This window comes from Bos indicus, chromosome 10, assembly GCF_029378745.1.
Source record: "Bos indicus isolate NIAB-ARS_2022 breed Sahiwal x Tharparkar chromosome 10, NIAB-ARS_B.indTharparkar_mat_pri_1.0, whole genome shotgun sequence".
In the NCBI taxonomy this organism is placed as follows: Eukaryota; Metazoa; Chordata; class Mammalia; order Artiodactyla; family Bovidae; genus Bos; species Bos indicus.
The window spans coordinates 81,024,298-81,046,207 of record NC_091769.1 but is presented as its reverse complement, the minus strand read 5'-3'; the positions used below and the strand labels follow the sequence as shown (position 1 = coordinate 81,046,207).

Here is a 21,910-nt window from a genome sequence, read left to right as displayed (position 1 = left end):
ACACACTCCTCAATCTGGTCCTGACTTATTGTCAGGGCTTAACCCTGTCACCTTATCACACCTTCTCTGCTTTGGTTGCACTGATTCTAATATTTCAAGGAACTACCACGCTCTTTCATGTCTTCTTTTCACTTGCCTGGAATTCTCTTAGTCTGGAATACTTTTTGTATCTTCCGCAAATTCTACTTCAAGATTCAGCTCAAATGACTCTTCTTTTGTGAAGTTGTTTCTGATGGCATCCCTTCTGGGGATTAAAGCACTTCTTTTTATAGAATTGTATTCCATTTTGACTAATTTCTCATGACCAGTGTAGGTCTCAGACTCTTATACTAGTGGCAGGGCTTGACTGCTCACAGGGGAACCCAAGAGGAAGGGGCTGGAGGGGTGGAGGAAAGAAGTGGAGGCTGGAGGCTTTCGGGAGACAGCGATAGCACAGGAAGATGGTGAGACATTTCCTGATCCCGGGCAACCAAGTGTAAGATCAAAGGGGATGGGGAGAGCACGTGTGGGCACAGACCCACTGTCCCGTCCCCAGGCAAACCCCCATTCTAGACGTCTTGAGACAGGAAGTCCCTTGCATTATAGTTCAGTTCTCATTAGCAAGGTCACCCTCTTGCTAGCTAGGCTTCTGCTGTCTCTATCCAACAACTGCTCACATCTGAGGTTGTCAGTGTGTATTTCTGGGGGTGGCCAAGGACCTCCTAACCTGCCAGCCTCGTCACAGCACTGACGCAGGTTCTCAGCATCCAAGGGCGTCACTGAGAACAGCACAACTGCTCAGAAAAACACCAGAGGTAAAAAGGACTTCCCCTTGTGCGTGATGTGTGGGTTCAAATGTACACATTTAGCTTCTAAGAGCAAAGACAAGACTTCACTGGGGGATGGGAGATGGGCTAAGTGTGGCCAATAAGCCCACAGCCATTCACTGTCAAAATCTCACATGCTTTCCCAGAAAGTCCGAGGGAGAGCTAGGGTGCTGCTTTCTCCTCTGGAACAGAGTTAATCCATGGGGCCAGCTGCTTACAGGCTTGGGTGCCAGTGGTGGCTACGTCCTTACTCCGTGAAAAGACCTTGGGCAAGTTACTTTGCAAAGCTCGTGGCTTCATATATCAAGAGGGGCCCTTCCAACTCAGCATCACGTTATCCTTGGACTATTTCTTTTAGATCCAGTAGCATATTCTTTTCTGGTTTCTCAAAGTATAGAACAAGGGCGAAGGCAGAGAGAGAAGAGGAGAATGTAAAGCGGGTTCCATGAATTCTCACGTTTCCACTGCTACCGCACGCTCAGCCCCAGGGAAGACCCAATTCACACAGGGGCTGGAGGCGTGGAGGAAATGAGAGGTGGAGGGCGGAGGCTTTGGGGAGACAGTGGTGACAGAGGAAGACGGTGGGTGCGGCACTTCCAGGCCAGGTCTCTTAGGTAAACGAGAGAGTTGGGGAGGGAGAGCTGGCGGGTAGAAGGAAGATTGGGCACCCCTCCCAGGCTGGGTCAGGTCCTCTGAATGGAACTGACACCCATGTTCAGAGGTGGAATGTGGGGAGTCCTTGGGCCCCAGTCAGGAATGGGGGAGGCAAGGAGTCACCAAGCCCCACCTTGAGGTGCCAGGGGAGCCACCAGAGCGCAGAGATCGGGACACTGCGGACTCCCACCTGCACGAGGCACCATGTGGTGATGGGGGGCTCAGCGCGAGGGCAGCCAAGGCTGCACCTGGGAGGGGCCCTGGTGGCAGCGGAGGTGGGAGTTACAGCACCGTGGCTGGGCTTGGGTATCTGCAGGATTTTCAATCAGGAAGCTTTGCAGCCACCGAGGGAGCCAGCACACCAGCTCTTGCCTCCCCCTCCTCCCTCCAGCTGTGGCACCTCTGAGGCAGGGTCCCTCTTCCTGTGCCCTGGGGCCTCTGCCCACGTGGGTCTTCCCTATCCCACCTTTTCGAGTTCATCCTGCCCAGCCTTTTAGCTCAGGGCAGCTGTCATCTCCCTCTGATGCTCTCTCTGAAGCCCACCCAGGGTTTCTTGCCCCAACATGTTCTCTATCCCTTCCTGGCTCCCAATAATAACTGGCTTCATTGTCAGTTGTTTTATTTGAACCCCTCACTGAACAAGCTCGCTAAGGACTGGAATAGACCCTTATTCCCTTCTGTACGCTCAGCTCTGGGAATTGCCTGGCCCATAGGAAGGGCTGTTAACCCCGCTGGGTGAAGAGTGGGTTGTTGGAGAGGCAGGGCTCCACTTCCGGTTCCACCTTAGGGAGAATATGGTATCTGTACCCTCCCGCACTTGACAGCCCTTGAAGTTATCTGGTGATGGCTATCAAATTCCACCCTCAAGAGCATTCCAGACATAATAATCCAGTGCCTTCCACACTGTCTCCAGGGCCCCGGCTTCCCATCCCCTCTTCGCTGTGCTCTCTCCTCTGACGGCTCCAGAATTTGTCAGGATCCCTTTATGAATAAGGCAACCAGACTGGGACAAATGCTTTCACTCATCCAAAATTTATAGAAACTGGGCAGTAGCTATCACTGCAATAGAAATCAGTAGCTAAGCCAGAAATGGGATCCAGGTTTTCCCATCCCTAAATTAGCCACACAGCACCTTACTAATGTTAGCACTGGATTCGTAACCTGAAATGGGTCAATTTCGCACCTGTCTGCTCAGTCTCCTGCCCTGACAGCCCTCACCTCAGTGTGAGACAAAGCCAGAGCTATAGCAAGGCCAGCAGTAGGTCCTGCCGGGAGTCAGGGCAGCAGCTAGTGGAGGAAAGGAGGGGAGAGAACAGATGAGGAAAAAAGTGGCCCCTCAGAACAGACTGATTCATTTAACAAGATTTTTTTTTTGAGAACCTAGCTTCCTGGAGCTTATATTTTAGCAGACAAGAAGGACAAAGTAAAGACATATATTACAAAGCATATATTAAAAGGTGATCAGCTTCTTACCCCAGGGGTTCTTACCACTGATGAGCAGATTACAACTTTAAATACAGTGGTCACATCCATGGAATTCTCCAGATCAAAATACTGGAGTGGGTAGCCTTTCCCTTCTGCAGGGAATCTTCCCAACCAGGAATTGAACCCAGGTCTGCTGCATTGCAGGTGAATTCTTTACCAGCTGAGCCACAATGGAAGCCCAAGAATACTGGAGTGGGTAGCCTTTCCCTTCTCTGGTGCATCTTCCCAACCCAGGAATTGAATCGGGGTCACATGCATTGCAGGTATATTCTTTACCAACTGAGCTATCAGGGAAGCCCTGGCCTAACTAAAGAAGACGCAGAACAAGACCTGGAGGACAGAAGGAGTTGGAGGAGTGGCCCTGACACGGGGCAAACAGGGGGACACAAAGCTGGTTTTATTTCCTACATCCTACAAACCACACTGTATGACACAGCTCTAGCTTGTTAAGAATTAGAAATTAAACAGAATAATGACTGTTGGCTATTTTGACTAAACCTGTACATATACAGATCTGTACACATATACAGGCACATAGATACATACATTTTGATCTCAGGGTGATAGGATAAAATGGCTTTTGAAGCTGGCTTTTGAAGATTTCACGACCCACTGCTTAAGGCAAAGGAGGGATGACTTCGCGAGAGATGGCAGGAATCATGAGTACCATGTCCCATGGCCTATTTTCTTATTCATGAGGAGAGGTTTTCTGGAAACATGTTAACACTCTGGGTACAAACTTTGTAACTAGTAGCATATGCAATACACATAGAAAGTCAGCACACAGTGGATTAGTAATAATGAAATCTAATGAATAAACAGATAAGTGATATATTTAAATGATACATGGCTATATATGGCCCTTATCAGTATATGTTAAAAAGCAAGCTTCAGTACTACAGAGGGAGAAAATATTTATCAAATTTATAATTTTCACTTCCATTTAAATGTTTCCAGGGTCCACTGTTAGTAGTGTCTACATACTCACATTAGTAACTGCTCTTTGAAATGCATCCACTGTGACTGGGATCTACTGGCCTGCATCTCTTTTCTGGGATTAGATAGGTACCTTCATAAATAATATTTGGTGACAGCAAAGGCAAAGGAAAAAAAATGGTCAATAAGTTGCTATCTCTGGGGAAGATGGTATACTGAGTCCTTTATCTCCCTTCCGCCTTTCTTTCTCTCCTTTCCTAAAGGAGGTTCATATAGATACATCTTTCCACTGCCCCTCAAATCATTTCATTACCTTTTCTGATGTTCAAATGTGGGTCCAGTCTGGTCACCAAATGGAAAAACTGCCGAGAGGATCAATAATGAGCCACTCACATATGGTATGCACTAATAAAAATTTAATATCATAAAACAAATCAGAAAACAGCAAAAACATCTTTTTTAACCATTCACAATTAAAGTGGAAAGAGACAAAAATTATAAGGCAGCCATCCGTGGAATGATTTCATGTTTACAAAGGATCCAGAAAAAGGGGACATTTAAAATCACCATTTAGGCTACCAAACCAGGGGGACTGCAGTGTTAGCCCATGAGATTTCTCACTTAGTAGAAGATGCTATGAGAAAACAGATCAAAGTCAACCTCCTTGTGTTAGGCTGAGCATATCTAGAAAATTCCTAATGCCTGTCGAGCCCTTTCATGCAAGTCATACATTTCCCTCAGGTCTTCTCAGGTGAATCTAGACGTCTCAGGTACAAAGGGGCTACATGACTGGTTTTAATTTCATAGCATCTCAAACAGTGCTCTTTGGGTAATGTGGACCATTCTGTGTTGAGCAAAAAATCCTGTAATGCAAGGAGGGTACCCCTGTGGAACACTATTAGAGGGTTCTCACCTTGCCCTACAGCAGTTCTGGATAAATCTGGTCATTCTCAGTCTCCCATGGGGCTCAGGGGCCCCAGAGGCAGGAACATGCTTTGGGGGCTTGTGCTGTTGACATACACACAGTTCCCATGTTCAGTACCTGGCTACCACGTATCTGAGGGGCTGGCATGTCCTCCTAGTTCTAATCCTTGAAAAAGAGGAAAAACCAGGCAGTGACACTTAAAAGCAGGCCAGTAAAAAACACCATTACATTTTCTTCTTTCTACAAAGAACTGACCACTCAAAACAGCCACCTCTCTCATTTTTCTAATGATTCAAAATATAGGAACAGATTTGGCTGTTTTGAATAGGGAAATAAAAAGGTGAAGAGGGAAAGGGACAACACAGAGCCTCTGGTGGTGTTTCAACACTCTGCACTCCAGGGCAGAATTCACCTGAAGAACTGAAATCTGGCAACAGCGTGCACAGGAAAGCCATCATACCTGGAAGATGGCTGCTTTGGGGATATGGCAACTGACAAAAGCAATTCACTGGCGAACAAATGAAGGGAATGGATGAGTATAATTTTCACTTTAATTTGCCATTTAAGACAGCACTCAACATCTGAAGAAAGTCTATCTGTACCGAGGAAAGGGAGTCAAATTGTAATTAAGATTAACTTTGGTTATGAAGAAGGAAGGACAATGCTTTTCATCATCAATTGCATCTCTTTGGTAGCCAATAATTCCATCTGTAATCACAGCAGCGACTGAAGTATTGCCAAGGTTTCCAAACGCGTGAGAGCATTAAGGCATCCACATCTAAGGAGGCAGTTTTCAACAAGAGGAAAATGGAGCTGAAATGTGCCCGTAAGTGACCATCAGTGTGGCCTCTCCTGGGACACTGCCCACATAAGTTCTCCCCCGCCCCCCACAAATGAAGGAGGCCCCTGCCACGCCGCTCAGTACCCTGCTGCCTGGAGATGCGTTAGAGCCCTGTACGATTAGTATGGCTATTTCTGCCTGCTGACCAGGAGGGAAATGAGTGGTTCCTGGGGTAGCAGTTTTAAAATCTTGGACAGCCCACAGCTCTTGAGAGCTGATAGGCCTTGAAAGGTTTGCTTGTTAATGTGGGGTCCAGAGGGGACAACCAATTTGGAGGTTGGTTCTGCCCTTGCCAGAGTTCAAGGCCCTACCCGGCAAGATATTCTAGCCCAACTTTTAAGTGTGATGGCAAGGCACTGCAGAAAGAGGCTTTGGCCAGCAGAACAAATTTCAGATCATTGCACAACAATATGATAGAAAAGTGCCACTATTCAAACCAGACCAGACACTAAAATGAGCTATTTATTTAACAAAGTACATTTCCAGGGAGAATCAAGGCAACCATGTCATTTTGAAGGACTGGGTGAAACCCCATGACTCTCTGAAGTCCCAGCTGTTAGCAGGAAAGTCACCTAGACTTTCCTGCTGCACCTTCTGTTGGTTTTTATGCTGTTCTCAACGGTTCCCAGCCACTATCCAAAACCAGATCCTGTTTATGCTACTTTGGTCTAGCCAGCAGAGGGCTCACAAGTTCTCTTTCCACAGCTGCTGACCCAGTGACACATCTAGGAAGAAATACAGAAATCCTGGGCATGCTGGTCTATGCATTATACAAAATGTTTCAAAAACTCCTAAATCCAACGCCCTGACAAAAATAGTCTTGGTTCCCACTTTATGAAATGTGTTTTGAAATGGTACAGAAAATCAAAATAAATTAACAATATAATATTATACACTTATTTGATAACACAAGGTTAACAGGGATTTTTGGCAAATATGGGCAAATTATCCTAGTTTGCTTACTATTTTTAATATCTCAATTGTTTAAATTACCAGAATATCAGTGATTGTATCATCTCACATACGAGGAAGTTGACATTTTAAGGGCTTAACAAAGCTGCAATTGACACAAAGGTAACTTCATTGAAAGGAACAGAGGACAGAAACAATATTATCTGTATCATCACAGTTCCAAGAAGAGGCTGTCCTGATGAGAACTTAACTCACACAAATATTAGCATCACCACCAGCAGTAAGCAGCAAATTGTAGGGAGGAAGGGCTAGAGGGAAAAGTTAGGAATAAAATACAGAAAAGATGAAGAGACAAAAGACATGATTTTAATAAGCTTTAAATCAACAGGCAAACACCTCCCATTTGTGATATATCTTGACTTTCTTCCCTGCTACAGGTGCTTGCGTGATGCTGACCTGGCAGTCCCGAAGGGGCACTGAGTATTTTGCCAGAGGGACTGCTGGTCTACCAAGATAAATACTTAAGAGACAAAAAAAGGACAAGTAGGTTTGGGAGATCTTTCTTCTAAAAAGGTTACTACAAAGATGTCAGTAACTGTTCAAATTCACTTAAAATTTAACACCCCTTAATTTCCAAAGATACTTTGGGATCTGACTGTTCTTAGAACACAGAAGGGAAGCCTAGGTTGGTCTGAACCTACTAGAACTTGGCTCCTCTATACAAACGAGGACTTGAAAAGAAATGTTTTATAAAACGCGTCACCTCTTTAAAGCTAGTCCACCTCTGCTGCCCCACCTGATGGAAGGCAGGCTCTCTGTCAAGAGGCGCGTGCTCAAGGGGGTGTTTCAGTCCCCCAGATGTCCCCACTTCACCGGATCTCTCAAGTGTAAAGTCAGTTTTCAATGTGTCTTGCCATCATTTTCTCGACTCTAGCCCCAGATGAACTACTTATCTTTAGCATCTAACACAATGGGCATCATGACCTTCATTCAAGGCAAGTGGCATAGATGCTAAAGCACCAGTCGTACACGGTGAGAACCATGTTAAAAAATCAATGGATACAGTGGCAGAGCCTCTAAACTAAGAGATTTAGCTTAATTACAGAATACTGTACTTTCATAATTATTTCATTATGAGTAGGAAGTTCTCCACTTTTCCTTAAAACTAAATTCCATCTTCCCTGAGAATAGGGTTAAGGGAAACACCAAAACTCAGAATGCCAAGGGCCCTTGAAAAGACAACACAACGGAATGTCTGTATCCTTCGCAGTGTGCTGTTTCTACTTGAAAGCTTTCCATTACTCCAGGTTTTCTTCTCACCTCCCTCTGGACTCTTTAGGAATACAGGTGGAGATGGGCAAGGCGAGACGAGAGGCTGAGGAAGTGAGTGTCTGTCGTGCCGGCTGTTCTCACTGAATGGCGAACGGCCGTGGACCGAGGCTGGACCCTCACCAGTTAATGCTGATGTCCTATTGACAGAACGAGGGGGATGAGGCAACCCAGAACCAGGGCTGCCACCTCCAGGCGGCTGAGGCCTCTCCCTCCAGCGGGGTCGGGTTTGTGGCTGTGCCCCACTCCGCCCACCTCAGGGAGGACATGAACTGTGGCCACATAAAGAAAGGTCCCGGCAGAGAAAAGCATGGCCACTCCAGTGGCATTGACCTCTGAAAGGGCTTCTTTACTGCTCTGTGAAGAGAGAGAGAGAGAGAAGAAAATTAAGTCAAGTAACATGCAGAGTCAGAAAGAATAATAATAAAAAAAGCACCCAATATTCATAACTGGTGTGATTTGGGAAGTGGGGACACCTTGAGATCAGAACAATTTTGTTATTTATGGGAAGCTTCCAAATAAGGGTTTAAGACTACCGGCCATGTGTGCATGCGTGCTCAGTCGCTTTAGTCACGTCCGACTCTTTGTGATGCTATGGACTGTAGCCTGCCAGGTTCCTCTGTCCATGGGTTTCTTCAGAAAAGAATACTGGAATGGATTGCCATGCCCTCCTCCAGAGGAATCTTCCCAACCCAAGGACCGAACCTGCATCTCCTGAATTGCAGGTGGATTCTTTACCCACTGAGCCACTTGGGATTACTTTTACAAACAAACTTCAAGATTATTAAGATGGAATCAACAGCATTAATGCAGATATCAAATTTCATACATTCATTTGTTCTACCAATATTAACAAACCTCCCATATGCACCAGGCTCTGGGCCAGGGCCTGAGATACAGTGATAACTGAAATGTAGTACCTGCCCTCACAGAGCCTAGAAATATCTCAAAAGCTAATCTTTACACAATTAATTTCCATCTTTTTTTAAAATTAAAAATGTGGCCCTAGAGACTAAGACAAGTAACTGAAAATTTAAGAACATGCCATAAACGTAACCTGTAACTCTGTGCCTCCAAAATTATCATATCTTTTTGCCAAAAGTTCTAGAAACGTACATTGATCAGTGAAGTGATAAACAGGATAATATTTAAAAGGGAACTATGTATTATTACTCATTGACTAAAAGAAGATAGAGCTCTTCAGGTGAACAATGAGGTGTTAGCAATCCAGATCAGCTAAGCCTTGACTGACAGGAACTTAACCATTCTTTAACCATTTCATTTCTCATGTTCCTTTCAATGCAAGCTTTTCTATATCAAATACGAACTGAATAACACTCAAAAGAATCAGTGATCTTCAGAGAGGGTGGGGGAAAGCCCTAAGTTGCTTTGGTTCTAAGATTTTCCTCTGTCGCCTGCCAATTGATATTTAAGTAAAACGGGAAGGGTTGTTGGTAAGAACTGCAGCCCTAGTGGACAGAATAATAAGGCACGGGAAGGTCTAACTGGAGCAACAGAGTAGAATGCCTGGGGTCTGATGTGACAAACGACACACGCCACTTCAGGACTGGAGGTACGATCAGTGTAACAACGAAGACCTGGGGACTTGCTATGAGAGCCGGGAGCAGAAGAATCCGAGTCTGAGCTGAATACAGAGATCTCTGCTCATCCGCTACTGCTCTTAAAGCTGCGGCAAGCTTGTTACTCACACTTCCTGTGCTCACTGAAACATTACATCCATACTGTTGTGACTTATTACGTACCAGTTAAATATAACCAGCATGTCTGATGAGCTTTAAATTGGATTATTTTAAAGATCACGTATTTGTGCAAATATTTTTGGAACTGATGGGAAAGAAGTTTTTTAATTAAATGAATAAGAAAATGTTCTAAATTTATGCAGAGGATTGACTTAGAATTAAGATGTACACTTTGTACAGTACAGGCTTCTAAGCTGAATTTTCTTTTTAGCTTGAGGCAGTAATTTAATTGAAAACTCAACATAAGAGACCATAAGTTTTGGTAATCACAGGGAGTTCGACACTTGTCCGGGTAACCTTGAGTCAGACTCACCTTACTTAGTCCTAAGTAAGTCACCATGGACATGACTGGTGCTGCCAGTGCGAAGACGAGTAAGTGCTTTCTGATGCGATTCCGCTCGAGGCCCGCGTGCATTAAGAAGGAAACTAACCCAAAAGCAGCTGGTGCCTGGAAAAGAAAAACCATCCCTTATTAGTCTAGAAATCTGGATTGCTTCTACATGATGAAGTACATGTCATCTGACTAAATTCTTATCATACAAGAAAACCAAGTATAACCAACACTAAGTCTGGGCTCTGCCTTTTAAGAATTAATGTTCTAAGCTAGAAAATGTCCCATTTGTGTGTGTGTGAGTCTATGTGAAATAGTCAAGTATAAGAAAGGAAAAATATTTATGAACAAAAATTACCATGAAATACAGAAATCTGTAGAGGACTTAACAGTTTGTGTATATGCCATAAAAAAATAAAATCTCTTCAACTTACAAGTTTAAGAAAATGGTAGCAAAAGACCCAGTTTTAAACAGATTTATTAAATTCTCTAAGGTGAACAGCAGTTAAGAAAATAACCACAAAAACATTTGCATTCCAGAAAAACACAAAGACCAAAGAGAAAATTTTAATTACAGGTGCAGTCCATAACAAATCTTACACCAAAATTTTGCTTACCTTATGTAGCATTATTGCCACAAACACAATTAACTGGACACTAGTTTGTGAAGTAGAAGCTGCTGCTCCCAAAGCAACACCGTCAGCTGAATTTGGAAAAAATGAAACATAAAACACTATAAATAACAACTATAATAGTGTGGTGGGTGCGTGTGTGGGCTTCAGAGTTAGATAGAGCTGGACGAGGCTCTGAGAAGGTTACTTAAGCTTTCTGAACCTTAGCCTTCTCATTTCTAAAATGGGTTCAATAAAGTACATATTCTCAAGGTTTTCATGAGGTAACATGTGAGGAGCTTAGCACAGGTGCTATTTGATATTTAATATGCCAGTTATTGTTGCTATTGTTGAAAAAGTATGACATTCAAAAATCTACTGACTAATCAGTTAAACTGCAATAATAGAAAAAGCAAGAAATTTCAAAGGAGGCATCTCTGCATCTTGCAGGTGAAAAAACAAAGACACCACGACTCGGCATAGATGATTTGTATGTAATGAGTAAGCACTGGCTGAATGGGTGAATCTTCTGTTAGAAAAGCGCATCACCATGAAGCCCAGGTAACAGGTCACCTTGCATGTGCTTCTGTCACTTACAGACCCCTACAGCTGGGAGTGGCTGTGGTTATGGTTCAAAGGTGCTCCCAGTCAGCACGGCTGAGACTTCTGACGCCCTACAGCCCACCCCTGCCTCAACTGGCATTCTGGGTAGATAACAGGCACAGGGCTATTCAGTACAGAAGTGTGCGAGATGAGGTCCTAGGGAAAAGGTCAGCAAACCTCTCTTAAAGGGCCAGATAGGAAATATTTTAGCCTTTGTGAGCCATTTGGTCTCTTGCAACTACTCAACTCTACCATTGTTGTGTGAAAGTAGCCACAGATTATACGTAAACAAGTGGCCATGGCTGTATTCACTTATGGACACGGAGATTTGAATTTCATGTAATTTTCATGTGCCATGAATTATTCTTTTTCATCTGATAAGAAATATAAAAACCATCCTTAGCTTACAATCCCCTGACACTGCGTACACTGGGGTTCATACTTCTGTTGGAGGACTTCATTAAACAACCCCTTCTCCAAAAGGTCAGCCCAAGAGTATTTCCTGTGGATGGTACCTGTGTGACAGAAAAAGGGGTTCCCCTGCAATCTGAACCCACCTGCAGCATGGACGACCAGACCCAGCGTGGTGGTGATTTTGGAATTGCTGGGCCTTGCTGTTTCTGGATCTGAAGTAAAAAATAGGCAAGTCAGCCGTGAAGCAACAGGAAACAGAAGCTAGTAGGACATTCACCTGGAGGTGGAAGAATTCTTTGAAAGCTGTTTTAAGTAGACTATTATTATCTTCCTTACTATTGTCTTTTTCCTTTTGCTTCAAACACTTAGAAATTTCTCCTGTCCTGAAGAGACGGGCAGATGGGAACTCTTCATTTGACCCAGCCTTCCCTGAACGGGCAAGAGGTCACCCTAGCTGCCTCACACCCCTTGCCACTCCAGCTCTCCAAGGAGCCTGCTCTGCGGCCTCTGGCCACTTCTCTCTAGACCAGTCTCATTGTCATTGCCTCCCCCTGCCCCTTCCTCAGCCTCCTGCAACTTTATCTTTATTCCAACATCAAAACGTCTGTTACATTTGCCTTTCTCCATTTTACTGCCACCATCCTAACCTAAATTTTCATCAACCCAAACAACCCCTTCTCCAACCCCTAAACTAGCAGTAGATCTGGATGTCTCCTCTTACTCTCATCTCTCCCTAACCAAATTCATCTGACACATCCTTGTCAGAATCATCTTCCTAACTCACCACTCTTTTGAGGGGTCAGTTAACACATTAAGAATCTGCTACTTTTCAAATTCAATCCAAACTGCTCTATTAAGTAGGTTCTTGAGCTCTACATCAACTGATACATTGTATTTCTCACTGTCCAGTCCAGTTAAACCAATTTCTTAACACCCTGTCCAACGTTTTGCCATATTTGCCTTATCATCTGTACTTAGGCTCTCTTGTTCTCTCTCCACACCACACACAGACATTTCCTTTCCTGGAACCATTTAAGAGTATACTGCACTTTATACTACTCGTTAACTCTTTATCCTTAGATCCTTCAGTGTGTATTTCTAATGGGAAAGGATATTTTCTTACATAATCACCGTAAAGTTATCAAATTCAGTAAATACCAGAGATTTTTTTCTACTTGCTTGCATATTTCACTTATGTCAATTGCCCAAGAATGACTTTCAGAACATTCTTCCTTTCCCAAGAAGAATCCAGTCTAAGACTGCATGTTATACTCAGCTGTAACTATCTATTTGCTGCTGCTGCTGCTAAGTCGCTTCAGTCGTGTCCGACTCTGTGCGACCCCATAGACGGCAGCCCACTAGGCTCCTCTGTCCCTGGGATTCTCCAGGCAAGAATACTGGAGTGGGTTGCCATTTCCTTCTCCAATGCATGAAAGTGAAAAGGGAAAGGGAAGTCGCTCAGTCGTGTCTGACTCTTCGCGACCCCATGGACTGCAGCCCACCAGGCTCCTCTGTCCATGTAATAACCATCAAAACAAAAACCCAAATCAACTGGATGTTCAACTTGACAATCTGTTGCCTGTTAAAGCCCATCTCAGAATTTAATGTTCTTAGTCAAGCTATTCAACAATAGCTATTATACTAATGTCCTAAACAATTAAATTTAACTCTAACTTGCTTATAATTTAAATATATTATATCATTATTTAATACATTGATAGAGAAGACATCCTTTATCACAAACTTGTTTTTAATGTTTTAGTAACTATATTTCAATAAAATTGATTTTCTCTGTAGTCCTATGAACTATGTTTTATGCATTTAAAAACATTATTTATCCCAATGAAAGGTCCACAGGCTTTAGACTGCTTAAAGGCTCCATGGCAGAAAAAGGGTTAAGAACTTCTGCCCTAGACCTCCATCAAATGAAACAGCTTTAAGATAATTGGTAGTAACCCAATAAACACTCTCTTGTGCCACATGTCACAACCCACTAGCTTCCTCAAATGAACAACATGTTCACCAGAACCTAAGACAAGAGTTTTAGTACTAAATATGGCCATTGATACATACTGAATCATTCAATCATTTATGATCACCTAAAATGCAAACTTTTTGGACTTCCCAGAAAACCTTGGGGCCACTTACCGTCAGTAGAATGCACATGGGAGCTGCCAATCTGGTCCACCAACAACATGAAAACAAAGCCCAGTACGAGGGAAACGCCGATGTAGGCATGCAGCTGTGTGTGGTCATGGCTGTGCTCATGTTCATGGGCAACCGGTATTACCGCTGCTTTGTCTGATGCAATCACGTTCTGTGTTTGACTCGCTTGGTGGTGCTTCCCTAGAGCAGAATGAACCATAAAGAGATAACATGTTTATTCCCTTAAAGCATCTTATGTAGAGGCTTCTGTTCTTTTGTACTTTGAGCTCTACAGATTTTCCTGCAAAGACATTCACTTCCTATATTGTAATCTAGCAAGTCATAAACTCCCTTAAAGTTCATGATGAAAAAATTCCCAAAGCTCTTCTGCTTTTGGCAGGCAGAGTTTTAAACTGCCTATTATTCTCAAAACCTAGGAACTGGAAGCAAATCACCATGCAAGAAAGCAGTCATTTTCCCAAGGGATATCATCTTCCAATCCCCCCTTCTGTCTATAGAGATTCACACCCGTCTCACCAGAAACCACGGAAAGATTTATTCTGATGAAAACAGGCAAATGAAGACCAACAATAACAATGAAAACAATTCATCTATTTTTATACTTCAGTTCAGTTCAGTTGCCCAGTCATGTCCGACTCTGCGACCCCGTGAATCGCAGCACGCTAGGCCTCCCTGTCCATCACCAACTCCCGGAGTTCACCCAAACTCACGTCCATCGAGTCAGTGATGCCATCCAGCCATCTCATCCTCTATCATCCCCTTCTCCTCCTGCCCCCAATCCCTCCCAGCATCAGAGTCTTTTCCAATGAGTCCACTCTTAGGTTGATACAAAAATTGCAAATAAAGAGCAAACTGAGTATAAAACGCTTTAGCTTTAAAAAATATCAGGGGACAATCACCAGTTAGAAACCAAAGGGCAGAGCAGTTTAAACGAGACATTTCCTTCAGTATAAATTCAGTTCTAAAAACACAATTGTTGGGATACTCTGAATTACAGGAAATGACACCTGGCTAGGCAATATTAATACTACTAGTTTATACTCAAATATCTGACACTCAAAGCATGAACACTTCAAGAATTCTTATCTTTGTTGGTTTTATAAATACAGGCCAAAATACTAAACATATTTATCACTTATAATTAGATTAAGCATTTAACCTTTGACTAAAGAAATCACAGAAGCCTGCTGTAGTTTTTAGACCCTGCCTTAATTCTTTAAAGGAGAAGGCAATGGCACCCCATTCCAGTACTCTTGCCTGGAAAATCCCTTGGACAGAGGAGCCTGGTGGGCTGCAGTCCATGGGGTCCTGAAGAGTCAGACACGACTGAGCAACTTCACTTTCACTTTCATGCATTGGAGAAGGAAATGGCAAGCCACTCCAGTGTTCTTGCCTGGAGAATCCCAGGGACGGGGGAGACTGGTTGGCTGCCCGTCTATGGGGTCGCACAGAGTCGGACACGACTGAAGTGACTTGACTTAGCTTAGCTAATTCTTTAAAAGTCATTACTGAGAAGCACAAACCATCTTAAGATAACAAAAATACATTTTTCTAATTCTTTAAAGATTTTTTGTTTACATAGCTTTTTCTTTTAACCTTTTTAAAAAATGTAAAATATACATTACATAAAATTTACTTATCATTTTAACCATTTTTAATCATATGATTCTGTGGCTTTAAGTAGACACATTGTTCTACAACCATTATCCATCTCCAGAACTTTTTCATCTTCCCAAAGTAATTTTTTAGCCTTAAGATTTTTTTCTGAATAGTGATTTCATTGTTTGCTTTTTTTTTTAATTTGCTTTTAAATGTCTCAATCTTTTTTTAAAGCACACTTTATTGAGGTGTGTGAATTTATTTAATTCACAAATGTAAAAACTCTAGTTAAACTACCACCAAGTTCAAGTTTTGGAACAGTACTCAAAAATACCAGAACAGTTCTCCTGTGCTTCCCTGGAGTCAATATGTCAGTCCTGGTCCCAAGCAAGTGCTGAATGTGCTTTTTGTCCCCTGAGTTTTCCCTGTTCTAGGATTTCATATAAATGGAGTCCTGCAATATGTATTCTTTTGCATAAGGATTCTTTTGATCAGCAGAATATTTGGGATTTATCTGAGCTCTGCATGTATCTGTAGTTTAGTCCTCCTTTTTGCCGAATAATGCCCCACTGTACAGACACAGCACAACTTATTTACCCATTCAGCTACTGATGGACATTTAGGTAATTTCCAACACTGGTCCATTATAAAGTCGCTACGAGCATTCAGGTACAAGTCTTTCTCTTTTTTAAGAAATGTATTTGTATTATTTTTAGGCTGCGCTGGGTCTTCACTGCTGCAAGTGGGCCTTCTCTAGTAGCAGCAAGCAGGGGTCACTCTCTAGCTGTGGTGCAGGGGCTTCTCTTGTTGTGGATCAAGGTACCCGGGCTTCAGTAGTTATGGTGCACGGGCTCTAGAGCGTGGGCTCAGTAGCTATGGCATACGGCCTTAGCTGCCCTGCAGCATGTGGCATCTTCCCAGACCAGGGATCAAACCCATGTCCCTTGCATTGGCAGGTGGATGCTTAACCAATGGACCACCAGAGAAGTCCAGATAGAAATCTTTCTGTGGATGCAAATTTTCTCTTCCCTTGGGTAAATACCTAGGATCAGAACTTTTGGGTATATGTATGTTTATAAAAGAAAATGGGCTTCCCAGGTGGTGCTAGTGGTAAAGAGCCCACCTGCCAATGCAGGAGACATAAGAGACATGGGTTTGATCCCTGGTTCGGGAAGATCCCCTGGAGGAGGAAATGGCAGCCCATTCCAGTATTCTTTCCTGGAAAATTCCACGGACAGAGGAGCCTGGCAGGCTACAGTCCATAGGGTCACAGAGTCAGACACGACTGAAGTGACTAAACATAACAACATAAGATAAAACTCTCAAATTGTTTTCCAAAGTGGTTGTACCAGTTTACATATCCAATAGCAATGTCTGAAAGTACTAGTTGCTCCATACCACTGTCAACATTTGATACTATGAGGTTTTAAATTTTTAACCATTTTTACATAGGTGATCATGTCATCTGCAAATAGATAGTTTTACTTCTTGCCAATCTTTGTGCCTTATCTTTCTGTTTCTGGCCTTACTGCAAACTAGCATCTGGCTAGGACTCCAAGTACAATGTTAAGTACAAGTGGTGGAGAGGAGACAGCCTTGTTTTGTTTTTATCTGATGTTGCTGTATGACTCTTTGCGACTTTACAGTGGTTACAACACAAAAAATTTCCTTCTCTTTGTCCCTCCCTTGTGCTCCTCTTAAATGCCAGTCACAAGCCCAACTTACTAAATTTATCCCAAGATCCAGTGAGTTGCCACATTCAGTTTGGAAGCACTGCTGGAGGTAGAGAGAGGCTTTCAGATGAAGAAATAGATGATTTTGGAATAAGAGGCATTTCCTGGAAATTAGAAGCCTACACTGCAGTGATCAATTAAAGAGAATCGAACTCTAGACAGGTCTAGGAGGAAAAGGTGGGCAGACAGAGTATGCCCACGCTGTTCTTCACACAAGCAAAATTATTGTTAGCAATAAGGATTTTAAGCCAGAGAACTGACTGAAAGCTCAGAGATGAAAAATAATTAAGTTTATGAGAGAAGCAGTCTAAGAATTTTGATTGGTAGTGTTGGACAATTAAACTGTGGCCTCATGGTAACACAAGGGTGTTTGGTTTGTGAAAAATCAACGAACTATTATACACTGCCAAATAATTAGCATGGCCTTGAGAAAGAAAAATAAATAAAGTAACACACTTGACTTTCTCTAAAGACAAGGCAATTTTTGGTATGCTTCCATTTTAATATACAAAACCAATTCTTCATATGTATAAATGTAAAGAAACTACACATGTGAAGTAAGTCATAGAATTTTGGTACCTACAATTTTCAATACTACTTAGAAAGATGCTATTGGAAAGGGTTGAATGATTACCTTTTTAAAAGGTCCCCACTAAATATTTAACAAAATGAGCTCTCATCTCTGCCTTTGTTTAGTCTCTGCAGTTCATGAATCCATGGGCCTTCCATGCTGCTTCTCCTGGATAACAGCCTGTCTTTCAAGACTCAGCCTGTAAGTTCCTTCCTCCTTGACATTTTCTGTGTCCTCTTCTGCTCACGCATATCCAGCAGACTGGTGTGTGTCAACCATAAGTTTTATATCACTATACTACAATTCAGACAGCAGCAAACTACAGGACAAGGGTTCATGTCTAGTTTTGTAAATAAAATTTGCGCTGGAATGCAGCCATGCTCATTTGTTCACAGATTGTCTATAGCTGCTCTCATGCTATGACAGCAGAGCTGAGTAACTGCAACAGAAACCATATGGCCCACAAAGCCTAAAATATTTACTATTTGGCCCTTTTAGAAAAAGTTTGCCAACCCCTGCTGTCACGGACTGTTAATTTATTCATTTTCCATCGGCTGTGAATTCTTGAAGGCAGAAGCTATACTGTAGATCTATGAACTCTAACAATCAATATAAGGCCATAAATTGAGTATATACTCAACAAATAGATTTTGAAGGCAAAAAAAAAAAAGGCCTTCACACTTCTGTAATTTTTTAATGTGACATTTCATTTCGAAAGTTAGGCAATTAATTCCTTCCAATGCAAAAAGACTTTTTTAAATGGAAATAAAATACAATCTTTTAGTCTTATACTTTAGAATGGCTTCCCTGGTGGCTCAGATGGTAAAAAATCTGCCTGCAATGCAGGAGGTACAGGTTTGAACCCTGGGTTGCCCTTGAAGAAAGAAATGGCTACCCACTCCAGTATTCTTGCCTGGAAAATTCCATGGACAGAGAAGCCTGGTGGGCGACATACAGTCCATGGGGTCGCAAAGAATCGGACGTGATTGAGAAACTTTCACTTTCAAGATAATTGTGCACATGCTTCTTTATAAATCCAGACTTAATAGGTAACAGATGTATGTGCTAAAGTAGGTGAAAGGTTATGCTAAAGTGAGCTGAGGTACAAAGGTGGGTTAACACCTCATTAAAGGGTGTTAGTCATACTATTATTTGTGAACAGTTGTATAATAATTTTTAAAGGCAATTACTTTTGGGGTATCCATAGCTCTGAAACTAAATGTCAAGCCAATTACAACTTTCAAAGGATGATCAACATTATTTCCCTTCACTGTTGTTTAGGCGCTAAGTTGTGTCTGACTCTTTGCAACCCTTGGACTGCAACATGCCAGGCTTTCCTGTCCTCACTATCTCCTGGAGTTTGTTAAAGTTCATGTGCATTGAGTCAGTGATGCCATCTAACCACCTCATCTTCCGCCGCCCTCTTCTCCTTTTGCCTTCAGTCTTTCCCATCATCAGGGTCTTTTCCAATAAGTCGGTTCTTCGCATCAGGTGGCCAAAGTACTGGAGCTTCAACTTTAGTTATCAGTCTTTCCAATGAATATTCAGGGTTGATTTCCTTTAGGCCTGACTGGTTTGATCTCCCTGCAGTCCAAGGGACTCTCAAGAGTCTTCTCCAGCACCACAATTCAAAAGCATCAATTCTTTGGCACTCAGCCTTTTTTATGGTCCAACTTTCACATCCCTTAATAATAAGGTACACCTATATCAGAATTTTTCAATTTAGATGAGTATAAGAACCTTCTATATCTTATCCTAACAACGCTTTCTTTATCTAAATCATTTTGGAACTCTTGGCATAGCCTTCGGAGTCAAGTTTATGAGCCACAATAAAACTCCTACTTTCTAATATACCAGCTTCTGATCTAAAATAATACTGAATAAATGGGTCAGCTATGTTATTAAACAGATTGGCGTTGAATAAACTGTATTTCTCCAAACCTAAACTGCTTTCAAGGAAAACTCTGCTGCCACTGATGATTTTCATCTCATACTCTGGAAGTAAACTAAAGAAAGAGTTCTAACATTTTTTGAGCATTCACTGATATAAGTATATAATTTCCTGTTGTTACGACTTTGAAAGAGTTAACACTTAATTTTATGTATAAATAAAACTGTGGCAAATAAATGTGGGGAACATTATTATTTATATATAATATATATACACACACACATATATATATAACTTGAAATAAGTGTGCTGTTGATTGAAGCTTTCCATACAAGATCTGAATACTTATAATTAAGTGGAATTTAATTTTATATATAAAAACATAAAATATTTACTGGATTATATACAATGAATGGTAGGCATTATTGGTTTTATTTGCAAGCATTAGCCAAAACAAAACAAAAATGCTTTTTAAAGTGAGTGATAATCCCACGACTTGTTAGTACAGTAACACTTTAGTAATGGGATCTGGATATTCAGTATTAACACATCCACCCTTTCTACTGGAGGATGTGAAACTCAACCCAGCAAAACCTGAGATCTCAAAAACCAGCTATTTACTATTTACAATAGCCAAGATATGGAAACAACATAAATGGCCACTGACAGATGAACGGATAAACAAGATGTGGTGCATATATACAATGGAACACTACTCAGCCATACAAAAGAGTGAAATAATGCCATTTGCAGCAAGATGGATGGACCTAGAGACTATACTAAGTGAAGCGAATCAGAAAGAGAAGACAAGTGCCATGTGACATCACTTCCGTGTGGAATCTAAAATACGACACAAATGAACCTACCTACGAAACAGAAACAGACTCACTCGTAGAGAAGGCCTCTCACTGCCAGGGGCAGAGGGGCTGGGGAGGGACGCGTTGGGGGTTTGGGATTATTAGATGCAAACTATGATAGAATGGAGAAATGAGGGCCTACCACACAGCACAGGGCACTATACAGTCGATATCCTGTGATAAACCATAATGGAAAAGAACATGAAAAATAATATACATATGTACAACTGAGTCACTTTGCTATACAGTAGAAATGAATACCCCATTGTAAATCAACTATACTAAAATAAAAAATTTTAACACCCAGCTATTTAACTAAAATTCGTGTACATATGGTACTCATTCTTGAAAGAACTTTCAGGTTGTTACTGTTGTGTCTGTTTCACACAGGGCACTGGCTGGTAATGAATAACTGAGGCATGGTCCATGTCACATTCCCCACTGCAAAGTATATACACTCAGTATTATCACTGGATATTGCTCATCAGACATATATTTCTCATGCCACTAACAGAGTGTTCAGCAAATCATCATGGGCTTAATTCTCTCCATAGATATTCATACAGGGATCCTTCCAATAAGCTCCACCAGTATGGTATATAGCCTTCCTATGTTACAGTGTTCTCTGGAAGGAATGATGCTAAAGCTGAAACTCCAGTACTTTGGCCACCTCATGCCAAGAGTTGACTCACTGGAAAAGACTCTGATGCTGGGAGGGATTGGGGACAGGAGGAGAAGGGGACGACAAAGGATGAGACAGCTGGATGGCATCACCGACTCAATGGACGTGAGTTTGGGTGAACTCTGGGAGTTGGTGATGGACAGGGAGGCCTGGCATGCTGCAATTCATGGGGTTGCAAAGAGTCGGGACACAACTGAGCGACTGAACTGAACTGAACTGATGTTACAGACACATATGTTAAATTTTTGATAAATGTAATAGAATCAATTTGCCCTTTGAAGACATTCACTAGAACTCCTTCAGATTAACATTTACAAAGGACAAAACATTCTAAGAATCAAACCTTCAGGTAATCTGTTTCTTTGTGGGGAAGGGTGACACCCCGCTTTGATGTTTGTATTTTCGGCCTGTACTGATTATTTTAAATTTCTTACCTTCTACTTATATCTTATAACCTTTACAGATTTTTATTATATACTTTTTTTTTTTCTGGGCAAAGACAGACAGTTCTTTACACTTGATGTGTTTTCAGTAACAGTCAAAGTGTTAGTCGCTCAGTGGCATCTGCCTCTTTGTGACCCCATAGACTGTAGCCTGCCAGGCTCTTCTATCCATGGAATTCTTCAGGCAAGAATACTGGAGAGGGTAGCCATTTCCTTCTCCAGGGGCTCTTCCGACCCAGGGACTGAATCTGGGTCTCCCGCACTGCAAGCAGATTCTTTATGGTCTGAGCCACCAGGGAAGCCCAACAGGGTAGAGTAGCTCTTACTTACTATCTGTTTATCATGTAAAAGAGAAAACTGA

General features: G+C 42.1%; 1 protein-coding gene across 4 annotated transcripts in view; it reads right to left on the bottom strand.

The window, feature by feature from the left end:
- Nucleotides 1-4,277: 4,277 nt before the first annotated feature.
- Nucleotides 4,278-21,910, bottom strand: part of SLC39A9 (solute carrier family 39 member 9) — a 45,198-nt gene continuing 27,565 nt past the window's right edge. For all 4 annotated transcript variants that reach the window (XM_019969117.2, XM_070797766.1, XM_019969116.2 and 1 more), the window contains 5 exons: nt 13,756-13,953; nt 11,751-11,819; nt 10,597-10,682; nt 9,962-10,096; nt 4,278-8,245 (listed from right to left, as the gene is read on the bottom strand). In XM_019969117.2, the coding sequence (XP_019824676.1) occupies nt 8,015-8,245; nt 9,962-10,096; nt 10,597-10,682; nt 11,751-11,819; nt 13,756-13,953 (719 nt within the window). In that variant the 3' untranslated portion in view covers nt 4,278-8,014. The remainder of the gene's footprint in view (nt 8,246-9,961; nt 10,097-10,596; nt 10,683-11,750; nt 11,820-13,755; nt 13,954-21,910) is intronic.